Below are 15,433 nucleotides of genomic sequence, written 5' to 3'. Positions count from 1 at the left end.
CACATTGTAACAGCAGTAAAGATCAGTAGAATATTGCCCTTCATCTACATTGGAAAGAATAACTAACTTGTTTTTCGAGACGAGTATCCTAATGCAAAGATTTTGCTAGCCATAGTGTTTTTTAACGCGCAAATAATATGTATGGTTTTAAACCCGATTGGGCGTTTATTTCTTACGAAAGAAGTGAGTGGATAAATAATTATCACATGTACATTGGTCCTCCCGATTCAATTACGTGGACGGGTACGGCACGTCCACCGCACGGAATTCATTGAATTTCAAGAGTGTCCAACCATCGTGGTTTCTTTGTTAATATAAATAGTCAATATTAACCCTAAACTGCATGAATTTAGTTTTGAAGCCTCCTATAGCATTTAACCACGTTATGAATGAGCATGATTCATTTTTGAACATAACGTGGACGCCTGTATTGGGCATGTTGTACCCTTCTCCTTCGTGTGTCTCCAACAAACTGAGGTTGTCGAATTCCGGTAAATGGTGAGACGAAGACCTACATCGATCTAAATTCAAACGCAGAAGAAAGTTGACAAATTCCCACCTTTTCCTCGGCTGCAGTCTGCGCAGGGGTCAAAGCGTGTTTTTATTCCATCTCAAGATAGCTTTATCCACACCTTTAAAGGAATTGTTAGTACAATATTAAGCGTGTCACGCTCTTTTTTTTTCTGCGCGCTATAAGCCGGTCGCAAGAATTATGCATAGATGATTGGCATCGTTTGCAAAAAATCTCTCTGGCGAGCTCAATTATTGCCATTTCAAGGCGGAGAGAAAGGTAGAATAATTTTTTTTTAGATTGCGAATTCACCGCGGCTCACCTCCTATTCAAGATAGGTGGGAGTACATAAAATCTTCAATGACGTGCCGAACAAAATTGTTCAGATATTGTGCAAATTGCATGCAAACACTTGTGGAGCTTGTTGGTTGAACCAACTTTCTTCCTCCCGGTGTGCACGGTAGGAAAGCGCTGTTTGAGCGCTTTTGTTTCCTCCTTCACGCAAAATTTTGTTTGTAGTTACCCTAATGCGGGCGCTGAAGGAAACCTTTGTGATTTTGTAAGTCCATATACATACTTTAAATGTTTGCTTCAATACTAATCACAAATGCGTGTGGAGATGACAATTTACCAGGGGCGTTGTAAGCAGTTGTTTACTAAAGATGAGGGTCCCATGTATTGAAGAAATCACTTCATACTGTGTCCCACTAAAGGCTGCTTCTGAATTCCGTATAAATGCATTACTTGGGCGTAGTGAAGCGCGTCGCTTTCTTTGTTTTGTATTTCACTTTTTGTGTTTTTCTGAAAGTTAAAATCATGTACATTTGGACTGTTATAAAAATTATATGTGTAAACTAGCACAATATAATATTTTGAAAGTGCAGGCGTCACCAAAAAGCCCTGATCATTTTAATGTAAAAAGCCTCAATTTCCCCCTTTTGCAAAACTTTCCCTGTTGTTGTTGCACTTGGTGTCAGTTCAAAAAAGTTGTAGCCGCGTCAATATCATCATTATCAACAGCCTACTCAGGCCCACTGCAGGGCGAAAGTATCTCCCATTGACTGAAAGTATCTCCCATTGACCATCCCCGCTCGAGTCGACTGTTCGCCACCGAAATTCTCGATTTCACCCCTCCATCATGTTATTGGCCTTCCGCTTCTGCTATACCCGTCTCCTGCTATCCACTCTGGTACTCTAGTTGTCCACTGGTTGTCGGTTCGTCTCACTACATGGCCAGCCCAGGCCCATTCCTCTTTCTTTACTATAACTACGATATGATCTACTGAAGTTTGTTCGCTCATCCAGGAAGGTCGCTTCCTGTACCTAGGTGTTACTCTTATCCCTATCCGTTCGATGACCCATTGAGCCGATTTAAATTTGCTTTCCAGTTGTATATAAGGCGCCAAGTTTCAGTTCCGTATGTCATCACCAGAAGTATGCACTGGCGGTATACTTTTCTTTTGAATGACAGAGGTAGCTTATTTTTCATTATTTATGAGAGCTTGCTGAGTGCACCCAATCCATACCTATTTTGCGCCATTTTTCTCTCTCGTGTTTGGGGTCAACACTACCCATCTATCCGAGGTATTTCTACTCTTGTGTTTCTTGTAGCGCTTCGTCTCCTGATCTGAAGAGGGCGATTACAGCATGCTTATTTCTCATTATTTCAGATTTATTTATATTTATTTTTAACCCCACAGCCAAGCTTTCTGGTTGCAGTCGCCGCTGTAGAGTGTAAACAAAAAGCACATCTTATCCGAAGGGATTACATAGAATTCTGGTCTCAAATGTAGGCGCCCAATGCATTGCCATGGTGCTGTGTCCACAATTATCCACACATGAGACCAAAGCTAAACAGTTAGTATATAATGACAAGCGAACTTACGGGCACTTGAGTAGAAGATGCGCATCTCTCCTGCGCAGAAGTCTCATTCCGTAGAACCTTTGGTGTCTGTCGCAAGATTGCCTTTTAAAATTTTTCGCGGAAAGACATGATGGAAAAAACGAGACAAAAAGACCGCAACACGGTTCAGCCGAAAACAAGACGGTCGAAGCAATCTGCGGCAAAAGACAAAAAAAAAAACGTGATTTAACAAGGACACGCAAATACGATGCAGCCGTAAAAAGGTCGCTATACAAATCACGTTGCATTGGCCTTGAACTCCTTGAATTTCAATACTACAAGGCGGGCTCAACTTTGTATTGAACGCGCTCCTAAATTATTGACGCTGCGTAAAACTGGAGTAGAGCAACTTCGCTAAGATATGTCGTGCTCATATATATAGCCGCTGGGCTTTCTTATCGCTCGCAATCACAAAATATCCCAGGTGCCACTTAAATTTTTATGAGTTTTACGAAACAAATTACGTACTAATGGACATTTATTAGGCTCTGTTCAAGTGATAATGCACAAAGTTCACTTTTCCTTGTTCCTATAATGGTTAATTGTAACTCGTTTCTCTGCAACAGACAATGTTACAAAATGTTCAAGACGAACCTTTTAGTCGCGCGAAGAAGTTTCGTAACGTAGAATACAATAACGACAATAAAAACACCCTTCTACAATTATACCTTTTTTACTTTCAAGTGGTATATAACTAGTAACAATACGCTTCGAGAACATAAAGTTCTGTAATAAAATGGGTTCATGAATTGACGGCTTGCGGGGCTTTACTCGACGACGCTACACCTGACCTATGAGGTGCGCCATACTGGAGGTATCCGGATGAATTTTGACCACCTAGGGATGTTTAACGTACGCCTAAACCTAGACACACAGGGCATTTTCGCTTTTCTCCTTCTTTACAAAAGCAGCCACCATTGCCAGTACCGAAACCGCGGCCTTGGGCTCAGCAGAACTATGCTATAGCCACTGAACCAGCCTGGCCGGTAATGTGCTGCAGAATTGAAGCGAAGTCGCAATACGAAGTCGCCCCTAAGCCAACTGTTAGCCTCGATGGTAACACATTATAGAAGAAACTTTAGATGAGCACACCGGTCTATGTCTGATCCCTCAAAGAGTACGCGAGCTGATGCAGTAAAAGCGGTAATAAACGAAAGGAACGGAATCATATACTCCCCCCATGAAATTATGAAGAAAACGCAAAGGAGTATTCACAGAACATCGGTTTCTGAAGAACAAGGATAACAAAGTTTTAATTAAAAACTTTGTTTGGATGCTCACCTCAGCTTCTGGGCGTCAGGTTTTCTGGTCGCCCATTACAAGTGCCCTCGAATATTTCTCAAGAGCTGATGCTAGCGTGAGAACGATAAACACAGGCTCGCACACACAGACACAAGATTTAAATTTGCCTATCATGCAGAAGGAGGTGTTGTGTTAAAAATTGCAGAGCGATTATTGGTATTTATTACGTAGAATTAGGGGATGGCGCTTTAATTTTTCTGGCAATATAACAACGCAGTCCGACTTATATGTAAAGGGTATGAGGGCCTTCCCTTTATCGGAAAAGAGAGATTGGGGGCACCTGCATAAAAAAATTACAAATTCCGCCGATGGTATCTTCTTTGAAAGAATTTGGAAAATGATCGTAGGGGCACATTGCATTCGTTCACCCACTGTGCGCTTGCCCGGCGCAAGACAGGCTGCACACCGTTCAACCTAGTAGAGGTGCAGGGGAGTATAACAGGCCATTTTTTTAAAACTTAGGTACCTCCGGAAAGAACAATGCCTTTACAAAACCACAAAGGAGGACGGTACACCTGAATGCTCCCAGAAAAAGCTTAATTTCAGCTGAAGTGCCAATTTAAGCTATGATGTTCACATCAGTTCAACTAATGATGGTAATAAGAATACTTCAATGTGTAAATTGAGTGGTGATTCATGTTTGTTTCTCGATGAAATGGCTATTAATGGCCGATAGCACCAGATTGTTGTGATTATCGCTCACTCCAGGGTCAAACAAAAATATTTAAACAGATTCAAGCGCTACAGAGGGATTCTCAGACGCCGTTAAACTTGGTTTTTCCGCCCCAGCTACGACGATAGGTTATGCTATTTATGCAAAGTACCTTGCCAAGAATCACTAATGGGAGACTCGGTTACATTGTGTGTACATGCCAGGCCTTCCTGTTCGCACCCAGAACAGCCTTATCCTTTCATACAACTGCTAAATGGCAGTTTTCTGCGTCAATAGCTTACAGGGAACAACCCTGGGTGTCCGAACAAACGACCCGGGTTCCAGCCCCGGTCTGACATTTTTTTTTCCAAGACGTGTGATTTCTTTGTTGGATGATGTTCTCTTAGCTCACTTTTGCGCATTTTTTTCGTAAATAAAAGTGTTTGGTATCTTTTAGGCCAGTTTAGAGGTGGGAAGCTTCTTATCAACACGTTTGATAACGTCTTGCATTCCACCGGAAGTGGCGAGCTTGAACAATTTTGGAACAAAATATCTCCGCCTAATGCTGCTGCGTGAACACTACTCCATCTGTACATTCAAGCACAATGTAACGGGTAAAGAGAAGTACGTTTTATAGAGGAGCTTACCTGTTCGCTCATCTCACAACACGTTGTGCACCATGAATAAGAAACTGCATGAATACAACGTGTACTCTTTGAGCTGTTAGGCCACCGCTCATATAAAGCTCGGGTTACACCCTTATTGATTTAGGTGGCGTGTTTCCAAGCACAGGGTACATTCAGGACGTGTCTAACTAAAATATGGAGAGCTAAGATGGGCTTTTCTGTCTCCCACCAGAAGCAAGAGAGAACGAAAAATGTAAGACCTCCCCCTAATATGCTTTCCGTGCCACTTGCGATGACGTATTGTAGAAAACATACAGAAAAAACATTCGCTCCTCTCCAGACCAAAAAAGTAGTGCTGCAAACAGCCGTCCAATTCATATTCATTTCGAATGTCTGGTGTACTCCCGTTTCATGATTTCAATGTTACGAAGTTTCGAAGCATTCCATGAGTCATTCTTCCGTAGTGTGTTTGTGTGATACCTATTATTCATTTTTGTTTTTTTTGTCCGCGCCATCACCACATTCAAATTGCTTGTAGTACCTTACTGCCTATTGCTTGTGTAGAAGCGACACGGCGCTATGCTGAACACCTCCGCGAGTTCAGCAGGAGCCTTCAAGACCGACGTCTGCACCAAAGCTCTGTCGATGTAGAAACACTGAATGTTATGTTGAAGAATATGTAACTTGAGTGGGCCACCGTCTGCGCATTATTCAGGTTTCCTCTACGCCGCACCAACTTTGCTGCTCTATCTTACTTTTAAAAAATGCACCATGCTAGTTGCTTTTGTATTTGCAGGTTGAGCCAGGAGTACACAAAGATACATAATAAAAGCTGAAGGAACAACAGAAAAACCAAGGAGTGACCGTTTTATCACTTGTTTTTTGCCTGCTATTGTTCCCATCTTGTTTTGCCGAAATGCACTGAAAAGCTACGCTAGCACGGTTTCAAATGACATCGTCGCGGGAGGCGACGTGCCTGGCTGCTTGCGAATTAAAAGCCACTGCGCGCACTCAGCGCCAATAGGAGTGCACCATGAGAGATTTTCATGAGTTAGGAAAAAGGAAGAAAGAACAAGGACAATGAAAAAATATCTAAAAAAAAGATTACTACGAAGGTCAGGAGCCCGTACGTTTCGAACACTTGGAGCTATAGAAAGCAGAAAAAAAACAGGCAGCATACTTTCGCAGCGAATATGTGTCTGTGGCAAACGCTAGTGTTTTTTGCTTGACATTTAGATTATTCTTACAAGTTCCTGAGGCGTGCATGTAGAGACACGTACGCAGCATGAATAACTTGTTTCCTTTGGTGACTTTTAGCCAACCTGCATTGAGCAGGCACAGATCCGTGAAATTGTAGAGAAAACCCGTCTCGAGATCTCAAAAGGCTTTTCTGCATTTTTTTTGTACTTTCAAAGCATGTTTTACAGGTTGCACGATTCTCGAACATGATGAAGCTTGTGATATATTTTTCTACGTGTGAGTTAAAATGCTACTGAAGTTCAGCTGACAAAGAGGACTGTACTCAGTTATGCAACGGCCACATCGCGGCTGCTGTTTGCACCTCTCTGAAAAATAAAACCAGTGAAAACAGACGATGAACATAGTACATTTAAAGAAGCCATGAAGACAAAACACAAGTTTGTTTCATACAAACAACGGCCTCATTAGAATCCCACTGACCCCAGTTTTAACTTAAACTTCGATCAAATAAGCTATATAATTAGGAAAAAGAGAATGGTCATGCGACACACCAGCTCATTTCCCGCAACACAACGTATGAGGTCATACCAGCATGCTCTGTGATTGGCGGAGGCCGGAAAAAGCAAACGCAAATTAGGCTGAGCCCATAAGCTTGCCGAATGAACTATTTGTGTTTAAATTTAGGGCACATTCTTTTTAAAACAAAAAGAATAGTGGGACAAACAGTGGAAGTTACGAAGGCACAGTACACATAGAAGTAGTTACGAAGGCACAGTAAACATAGAAGTACCGATGCATACTGCTGTTTGTGCTTCGCGCACTATGCGTGGTTTTGCAGCACAGCACTGCGGGGCTTTGGGGTTGTCTCAGGCGACACTGGCCGATTGACGCAAGCTACAGTGTCTTACGTGACCATATTTGTCGAGCGAGCACTATGTTTCACGAAACGATTATTTTCTCCCAGAAAAAAAACAGCCAGGTTTAAATACGGCTTGCCATCGTATGGTGGCGCCATCCTAGTTTCAGTAACGTGAACAAATTCGCGAACGCCGCCGTAGAATACTTAAATGCCAGCGCCGCCGTACAGGGTGGAGACACCCTTTGAATGGTCCCGTGCCGCCGCAATTGGGTCAACGTGCTCAACGCGTTGTTCTTTTCGTTTCCCACGAGACGCAGCAATGAGGAACAGATAAGATGATTCAAATTTCGGCAGTAAACCGCGTTGCGGCGATAATTTTACCGCGGTTTTGATACAATGACTTGCTTCGGCGCAGAGCGAGTGGCCCAAAATGCCGGCGCCAGCGTATACGTGTCTCCATCCTGTACGGCGGACGCGTGAATCATGGTACCTTAGGCTGCAGAGTGGTCACTTCCTGTGACGCATTGAGGAAAAAAAAGGTTAGGAAAGGCGCTGACGACACGTTTGTGAAGCCGCACCCGCCATGTCGATGAGCACATTCAGCCCCGCACTTTTTCCCAATCTCCTCTGCTGTTTCCGGTTTTGTTTGACCAATATGACGACGCCCTGCCCTCCCGCTTCGCAGCGAAAACAGCTTCGTCGCTAATTCTTCAGTGCGCTGTCATGTTCTAAGCTGTTCATTTCCCCTTCGATGTGCCCATTTTCCCCCTCCCCCAAAGTTTATATCGAAAAAAGACCTTCCTTTTATGAGATATGAGGACAATTTTTCAGCTATTAAGTCTATCGAAGTAGCGTTTGTCATCGTCATAGCAACACGCTCGCGGGATTATGAGTGGCTACTGCAGTGTCTGTTCGTAGATGGCGCTAGGCATCCAGGCGCCGTACGCGTGGCGTGCGTCGCGTAGGAGTTGCAAATTACATGTGCGTGACTACGTACACTTTTCACGTTTGCTTACGCGAACTCGGTACACCCGTGAAACTAGAAGTATCTATTCTCACTTCGCGTGAATAAGTGGCTGCAGTGGTTTGCAAGATGCCTCATTGTTGCGTGTCGGGTTGCCGGTCGCACTCGTGGTTGCTCCTACCGGTTGAACGATTCACCGTGGTGCGAGAGGCAAATGCGATCTCAGGCAGCTTAGCATCCCAATCCTTGTGTTGCTCCGTATGAGCAATTAGCATCGCCTTGAGGTTGCGATTCACACGCTCAATTATGTTTGTCTGAGGGTGATAGGTGGTCGTACGCTTGTGTTTCACGCCTACAGCTCGGCAGTTGTCGTCAAACAATTTGCTCGTAAAATACGTAGCATTATCCGTTATGAGCTGTGCGGGGAACCCAAAGCGCGAAAACACTTCCATTAGGCACCTCCATACATTCGGTGTATTGACGGTACGTAGCGGGAACAGCTCTACCCACTTCGTGAAATGGTCCGTCACCGCAAATAAATAACAATTCTCACGTGGGCTACGGGGGTAAGGGCCCATGATATCGCAAGCAACGATTTGCCAGGGGCTCTTACTCTCAACAGACTGCATGAACCCGGGCGGGCAACCGACTCGGGGTTTTGCTGTCTGACACACGTGACAGCTCCTGGCGTACCGCAGCACATCCTGCCTCATTCCCGGCCACGTGACAGTCCGACATAACTTCTCATAAGTTTTGCTGCCAGAGCTGTGTCCAGCCAGAGCCGAAGCATGAAAGTAACGGATGAAAGCCCTCCGAAGCTTACGGGGTACAACAGCGCGGAATGGGGAATTAGCTTCTTCATCGTCCTGCGGGATATACCGTAGCAGGAGACCGCCTTCCGCCAACACATATGTATCAAACTCACCGCTGTTGCTGGTGGGAGCTGCGCCCTGTGCCCCGACGTGCTCAGTGATCTTACGGCAGAGTCCGTCGGCACGTTGCGCCGCTAGAAGATCTGCCCTGCTCACCAGCGTACCCCAGCGTGGGTCAGCATCCACTGCAGCCACCAGCGCCGGCGCTGCCGCGTCCGAGGATGGCGGCAGGGGCGCGCGCGATAGCGCGTCAGCGACTTGGTTCTGCGAACCCTTCCTGTGCTGGATAGTAAAATCGTAGCGCTGAAGCACAAGCACCCAGCGCCCAAGACGACCAGCAGGGTTCTGCGAACGCTGCAGCCACGTTAATGCCATGTGGTCTGTCTGAATGGTGAAAGAGGCACCGTCAAGATACATGTCAAATTTCTTTAGTGCAAACACTATTGCCAGACACTCACGTTCTGTGACCGTGTATTTGCGCTCAGCCGGAGTGAGCGTATGGCTAGCAAATGTGACCGGACGGAGAACGCCCTCAAACTCCTGCATCAGCACTGCGCCCAGTCCATAGTCGCTAGCATCGGTCTGCAACACAAATTGTTTGTTAAGGTCCGGTATCCTTAACGCCGCTGTTGTCGCGATTGCGCGAGACAGTGCTTCACAAGCTTGCTGTTCAGCCTCTGCCCATTGCCATTTCACGCCTTTCCGTAGTAGCTGGTTCAGCGGACGTGACAGCTCCGCACAATGAGGGATGAAGCTGCGGTAAAAGGCTATCATGCCCAAGAAGCGCTGCAAGCTCTTAACGTCACGCGGGCACGGATACTCTGTAATTGCTTTCAATTTGGCATCGTTAGGACGAAGCTGTCCCTTGTCCACGACAAAGCCGAGCAATTCAACTTTGCTTGTCGCGAGTTGGACCTTTTTAGGATTGATGGTGAGGCCGGCGCGTTTCATGCGGTCAAGCACATCTCTGAGATGCACGAGATGCTCCTCAAAGGTGCGCGAAAAGACGACGACGTCATCCATATAGGCCATCGCGTACTTATAACGTACATCGTCAAGGACGATGTCCATTAATCTTTGAAACGAGCTCGGGGAGTTCTTCAGCCCAAACAGCATGCGCACAAACTCGAAAAGACCCCTGTAGCATGTGAAAGCTGTTTTAGGAATATCATCAGGGTGCATTTCAATTTGCAAAAAGCCGTGTGAGCAATCTAGAGTGGTAAACACGCGGGCACCACCAAGCGAGGAAATGATGGATTCTACGGCAGGAAAAGGATATGCGTCTCTTACAGTTACGTCGTTGAGACGACGGTAGTCCACGCAGAGACGCACACTGCCGTCCTTTTTTGGCGCCAACACGACTGGAGATCCACGGGCACTCTGCGACGGCCGCACAACCCCCGTGTTCAGCATCTCGTCAAGGGCGACATCCAGTTTCGCCTTCATCTGGATGCTGAGCGGCCGTGGATTGCAGCTCCAAGGAGGGGCGTCTCCCGTGTCAATGCGATGTTGAAGGACTGTTGTCCACCCAGGGGCCTCCGTGGAGCCGTTCAGCAAACGGCTCCAGCACATAGGCGAGCTGCGCCCTCTCATAGTCACTGCAAGGACACTCCTCAAGCAACTGCCTGATTCGCTCAGGCAACACGGATTTCGTTGCGACTGCAGCTGACCTTGGCACGGCACAGATATGCGTTGACGCCAGAAAAGGTATCAATTCTGCGTCACTGCCCAATCTGTAACCACCACCCGCCAAGTCAAGCAGGATGCCCTCGCGAATAATGAAATCCCTGCCCAAAATCATGGGCACCGCCAAACCCGGGCAGTACGTAAAGCGCTGCCGACACATTCTGCTTGCGTAAGAAATGCGCAAGCGCACAGCACCACGTGCTTGAACAACAGCACCATTGGCCACTTGCAAACGGGTGCTGCATTTGCGCAACTTGACACCACGTGCTCGGCAAAGTTGAAACACTGTATCGCCAATTAGCGACAAACTGCCGCCAGTGTCAATCAAGGCGTCAATGTCCGCTCCAACCACGTAAACAGAAACATGCGGTGCTATGGGCTGTGCCGGCGCTTCAACACGACAAGCAGAGGGTAAAAAACACAAGTTTTCGCTGTTCGTCATATCCGGAGCCCATAGCGATGCTTTGGTGGCCATTAGCATCGCGGGCCGTACTCGTTTCCCTGATGGCTGTTGATATTTTGGCGACGAGCCATCACGTCAGGACACTCCCGACGGAAGTGTCCAGGCTGTCCACATCGGTAACAGCCGCCAGCTTGATTTCCATTGGGCGCGTAGCCCCGCGACCCTCCCGTCTCGACGACCGGACGAGAAGGACCTCTGGAGTTCAGAGGATTTCGTTGCCGACCCCCAAGGGAGAGACTCGGGTCGGGGAGCGGTGAGCCTGCCAGTAAAGAGGGCCTGTTTTCCCAACGCAGGAACCCTGGCTCTAAACGCTGCGGGGAGTTCCCGCCGTGGGCTGCACCATCTAGTGGTCTTCCGCGCTCCAACTGCCTGTCGCCAAGGGCAGAAGGACCTCGTGCGCGGGGGGAATTCAAGCCCGCCGCTGCCGTACGCGGCTGTGGACTTCGCTGTGGCGAAGTCTCATAGGTGTCTCTCCATGCGCAAGCTGGCTCAAGTGCCTCCCCTACTGGCGGAGGGGGTACATAACTCAGCTCTGATATCAGAGCGTCCTCGATTGCTCGAGCTGATCGCGCCATCTCCTCCAAACTGGAGTAATCACGACCGTGCAGGAAAGGTCGGAAGCGCGGATGGCAACGCCGCAAGACGTCCTTTACCATTTCCGCGTCAGGCGCACCCGGGAGAGCTCGCTTCAAGAGCTCCTGGATAGCTCGAATGTATTCGAGCAAGCCCTCGCGCGGGTGCTGCGTACGTGCCTCCAGCTCACGGCGGATGCGGTAGTCGTAGTCGGGAGGCAAGAACTCCTCGCGGAAGCGTGCCTCGAAGTCGGCCCAGGACGCGAACGGGGTCTGGAGGCGCCACCAACGACCAGCCGATGCCTCCAGGGCAACCGGCAGGACACGGGTCAACACGAACTCGTCCGAAGCACCCGACGCCGTCTTGTAAACATTGAGATCGCTCAGGAAGTCCGCCACGGATTTGAAGTCGTCATAGCCCGTGAACCGTGGCACTGCGAGGCTCGGGTGGAATGCCGGCACGCGCTGCGGCGCCTCGAGGCTCGTGGGGGGCGCATGCCCGGAACCAGCGGGCCCCACCTGCAAATTCTCCAAGCGATTAACAAGATTCTCGCAGAGGCGTGTGATCGGGCCCAGGGTAGCGACGACCTCCCAGGGATCCGATCCAAAGCCAGCACCGTGAGGGTCAGCCGAGAGGCTCCGTCGAGCAGAAGGCGTGGCTGCACCCCGGCGAGGCCTACGCTCCATGATGGAATCCGGTGCACCACGAAACGAAAAAAAAGGCACACAGCGATTACCGCCGCCGCGCTATCACAACGGAGATGCCACTGTTTGCCAGAAAAGCGACACAAAAATCTCCAGAGAATTACCGGGGAATACCCCAGACACCAGCGACGCGAACAGCGAACGCTCTAGAACAAAGAGGAAGAAGACCACAACGTCTTTCCCGAGAACCAACGGCCGGCCCCACGTTCAGGGCGCCAAATGTGGTACCGGGGCCTTAGTGCCCGGCCGCGGCTCCCAAGAAAGACACCGAGTCCCCAGAAACCACACCTTTAGTCAGCTCTGACCCGAACCCGTCCGGAGACGTCTGATCTCCAAGCCCAGGCACGCACTGCCTCAGTCCCTAGTCACGCTCCAGCGCGCACACGCTGCGCGTGCCCCGAACAGCCTCTTTCTCCTCTTCTGCGCGCCGTTCCCACAGAAAAAACTAAAACCAACGTTCTTTATACACGCATCACAACTGTTTAAAAAGCCTGTATCATTTCCCGAAATCAAGACCTATTTTGCGCACTTTACTTGTGTACTTTTGAGAGCTTCAAGCTTAAAATTTGTGGCTACTGATGATTATTGATTAGGAGGTTTAACGCGCCGGCGCTGCAGAGGTGATAAGGCGTGACGTAGTGCAGAGCTCTGCCCATCTGGGTATCTCTCACGTGCGCGGAATTCTTGAACATACGGGCTTTTGAGCTTTTTGACTCCATCAGAAAAACGGCCGCCACGTCCACGATTAGAACCCACGTCCTTGTGCTCACCAGCACAGCGTCTTATCCACTGAGCCACCGCGGCATAATTGTGGCGGTTGAATAGGACATGAAAGATACACTTGTCGGTGGCTCCTTGCGTCTCTTAAAGGGACACTGAAGTGATTTGTAAACATTGCGGGATTTCAAGCGCAAAGGGTAGTCCGGAGTTCATAGGCCATGTTTCTACCAGTGTGAGCGCGTTTATGCGAATTTATTTAGAAGAAAAATCAAATCGAAAATGTTGTCCTCGTTTCTTCACCCTCTACCTATTTCTTTTGTGTAACGTCAGGAGCAGATGAGCTGGCAATTGGCTGCGCTACTGTACGGCTCGCCGACCTTCCGATAGAGTCGGTCGGCCCAGCGATTAGACCGCCGGCCGCCGACAGCTCGTCGCAATTCGCTCGCTCAGTTGAAACTAACTGACAATACGTTTGTGAATGGAAGATTGTGCTTTCTTTATTTGTTACTTTGTACACTGTATCAAGTTCCGAGTACGCGTCACTACACACAAGCGCTGCACAAATGCACATGCGACGCTCCGCTGACTGGTACGCTAGTAGGAAACTCTAGGCCACTTGAAGGCGGGAGAAGAGCCAGCGAAGTCAATATAGGTAATCAGGAAATGAAATCAACTGAAACTTTTGCCGTTCAGCGCAAAACTGGGGAGCAGGAAGCAGTTTTTTGCGCTGGGAAAATAAGCACATCGGTCAGCAGCATGACCACACATCTGCGAACGCTTTTCCGTCTAAGAAATGCACTTGCTAGACGTGAGATATTGTGGAAGTTTTGGGGAGGCTTACTGCACGAGCGCTATACAACAAATAGTCATCTAAGGTACTTGAAATGCTAAAACTAAATAAAAATATAACTGCTTGAACTTTATATACCTTATATATTACACCTCCGCAGCATTGGCTCGTGGCCGAGTGGTCGGAGGCGCTAAGATTATTGTTTTGCAAGTCGCAAGTTCGAATCCCCGAGAGTACGCGTTTGTTTTTTGGAAGTTGATTTTTTCGTTTGCGACCGATGTCTTCCAAACTGAGTTCACCATTCGTAACGTACACTACTCCACGCGCGATTTCGCAGAACGCGCACAGACACACTGATGCGTTAGCGAGTTCTCGTTGGCGTGCTGTTGCCACAAGCACCGACTACTTGCGGGCAGTGGGCAGAGGCCAGAATCAGCCGACCCTTGGCCTCGTGCGAACACGCCTTTTACCATACAGGCATGAGTTAGGCAAGCTCCGAATATGTGGGAAAAGCGCATGGCATTTGAGCGTCTGCGGTGACGCGGAGGGCGTTCGTCCACTGCGTAGGCCTCGGCTAGTGATTGCTACGATTCCAAGCTGTCCTGCGAGGATTATCTTAGGCATTTTACAGCCGACAACATGGCACATGCGCGGTACGACAGCTACTGAGATATCTAGAATGCCCATCCAACGATGCCGTTGAATGTCAAGCATGTTGTTGTACAGAACGGAAACCGAAACTTATTTGAATGTCAACCTTGGACATCGTCCGATCAAGGTGCATCTCCTGCTGTTGTCACAGCCTTTAGTTGGTGTAGCCACCACAGACCGCGCATGGTAGCTTTTCTTCTTTCGCTCTATATAATATTGCTACGGACGTAACGAATGGGTGAAGGCTTTATTTACAAGTCGTGCCGAGCCACAGGCAAGACGTGGTACCACAGATGCGGGTCAGCAGCGAGCCGGGGGAAAACTCTTCTTCGCCCTTCTCGTCTACGTGCAACATACCCCCTCGATCCCGTTCCACTGGGACATACCCTACACAGGCGATTGACTGCCGACTAACGTAACAGACAACCCATGATCGTGCTGTACCTAATACTGTAATAATATAATTACCAACTTATCAACCAGATAAACGATGGAAAGTGTGGTAATTTGAGCCAGTCTACGCAGTGGAAGCAAAAGCAGGAGCTTGGCAAATTCATTTTAATGTCACTTTAATCATCATTGGAGCGTTCTGCCTCCTTCGCATGCTCCCTGCAAGAATGAGTCCAATAAACCTGCCGAATGCATACGTGCCTCCAATAGAGGCCGGTTAGCGAACGGTCTTTTCCTGCTGGCGCTACTTCGTTGTTTTTTTTACTGGGCTGACAGGTCGGTGCGCCTTCTCCGCAAATTTTATCCGCGTTTCTTCTCTGTTCGGCCGCACGACCCATATGTTTTAACTTGCTGAACCTTCACGGCGGTGCGCCTGCAAGGTGACACTGCCGATGATGTCATAACCGCAGATAACGACACTAATGAGCCTTGACACTGTTACTTTTCAGTACGATGCTACACCTAGTCTTGACATCATGCGTCGTCTAGCATGACACTGCTTCCTCA

General features: G+C 48.2%; 1 protein-coding gene across 1 annotated transcript; it reads right to left on the bottom strand.

The window, feature by feature from the left end:
- Positions 1 to 11,327: 11,327 nt before the first annotated feature.
- On the bottom strand, positions 11,328 to 12,297 carry LOC144172730 (uncharacterized; the record flags this gene model as incomplete). The annotated part of the gene is made up of 1 exon (XM_077701344.1): positions 11,328 to 12,297. A coding segment is annotated over exon 1 (970 nt), but the record flags the coding sequence as incomplete, so codon positions are not given.
- Positions 12,298 to 15,433: the final 3,136 nt, after the last annotated feature.

The sequence above is a fragment of the Haemaphysalis longicornis genome, unplaced genomic scaffold (assembly GCF_048455015.1).
Source record: "Haemaphysalis longicornis isolate Haplotype H1 unplaced genomic scaffold, Haemaphysalis longicornis Haplotype H1 scaffold_255, whole genome shotgun sequence".
Taxonomy (NCBI): Eukaryota; Metazoa; Arthropoda; class Arachnida; order Ixodida; family Ixodidae; genus Haemaphysalis; species Haemaphysalis longicornis.
This window is presented reverse-complemented; position numbering and strand designations above follow the sequence as displayed.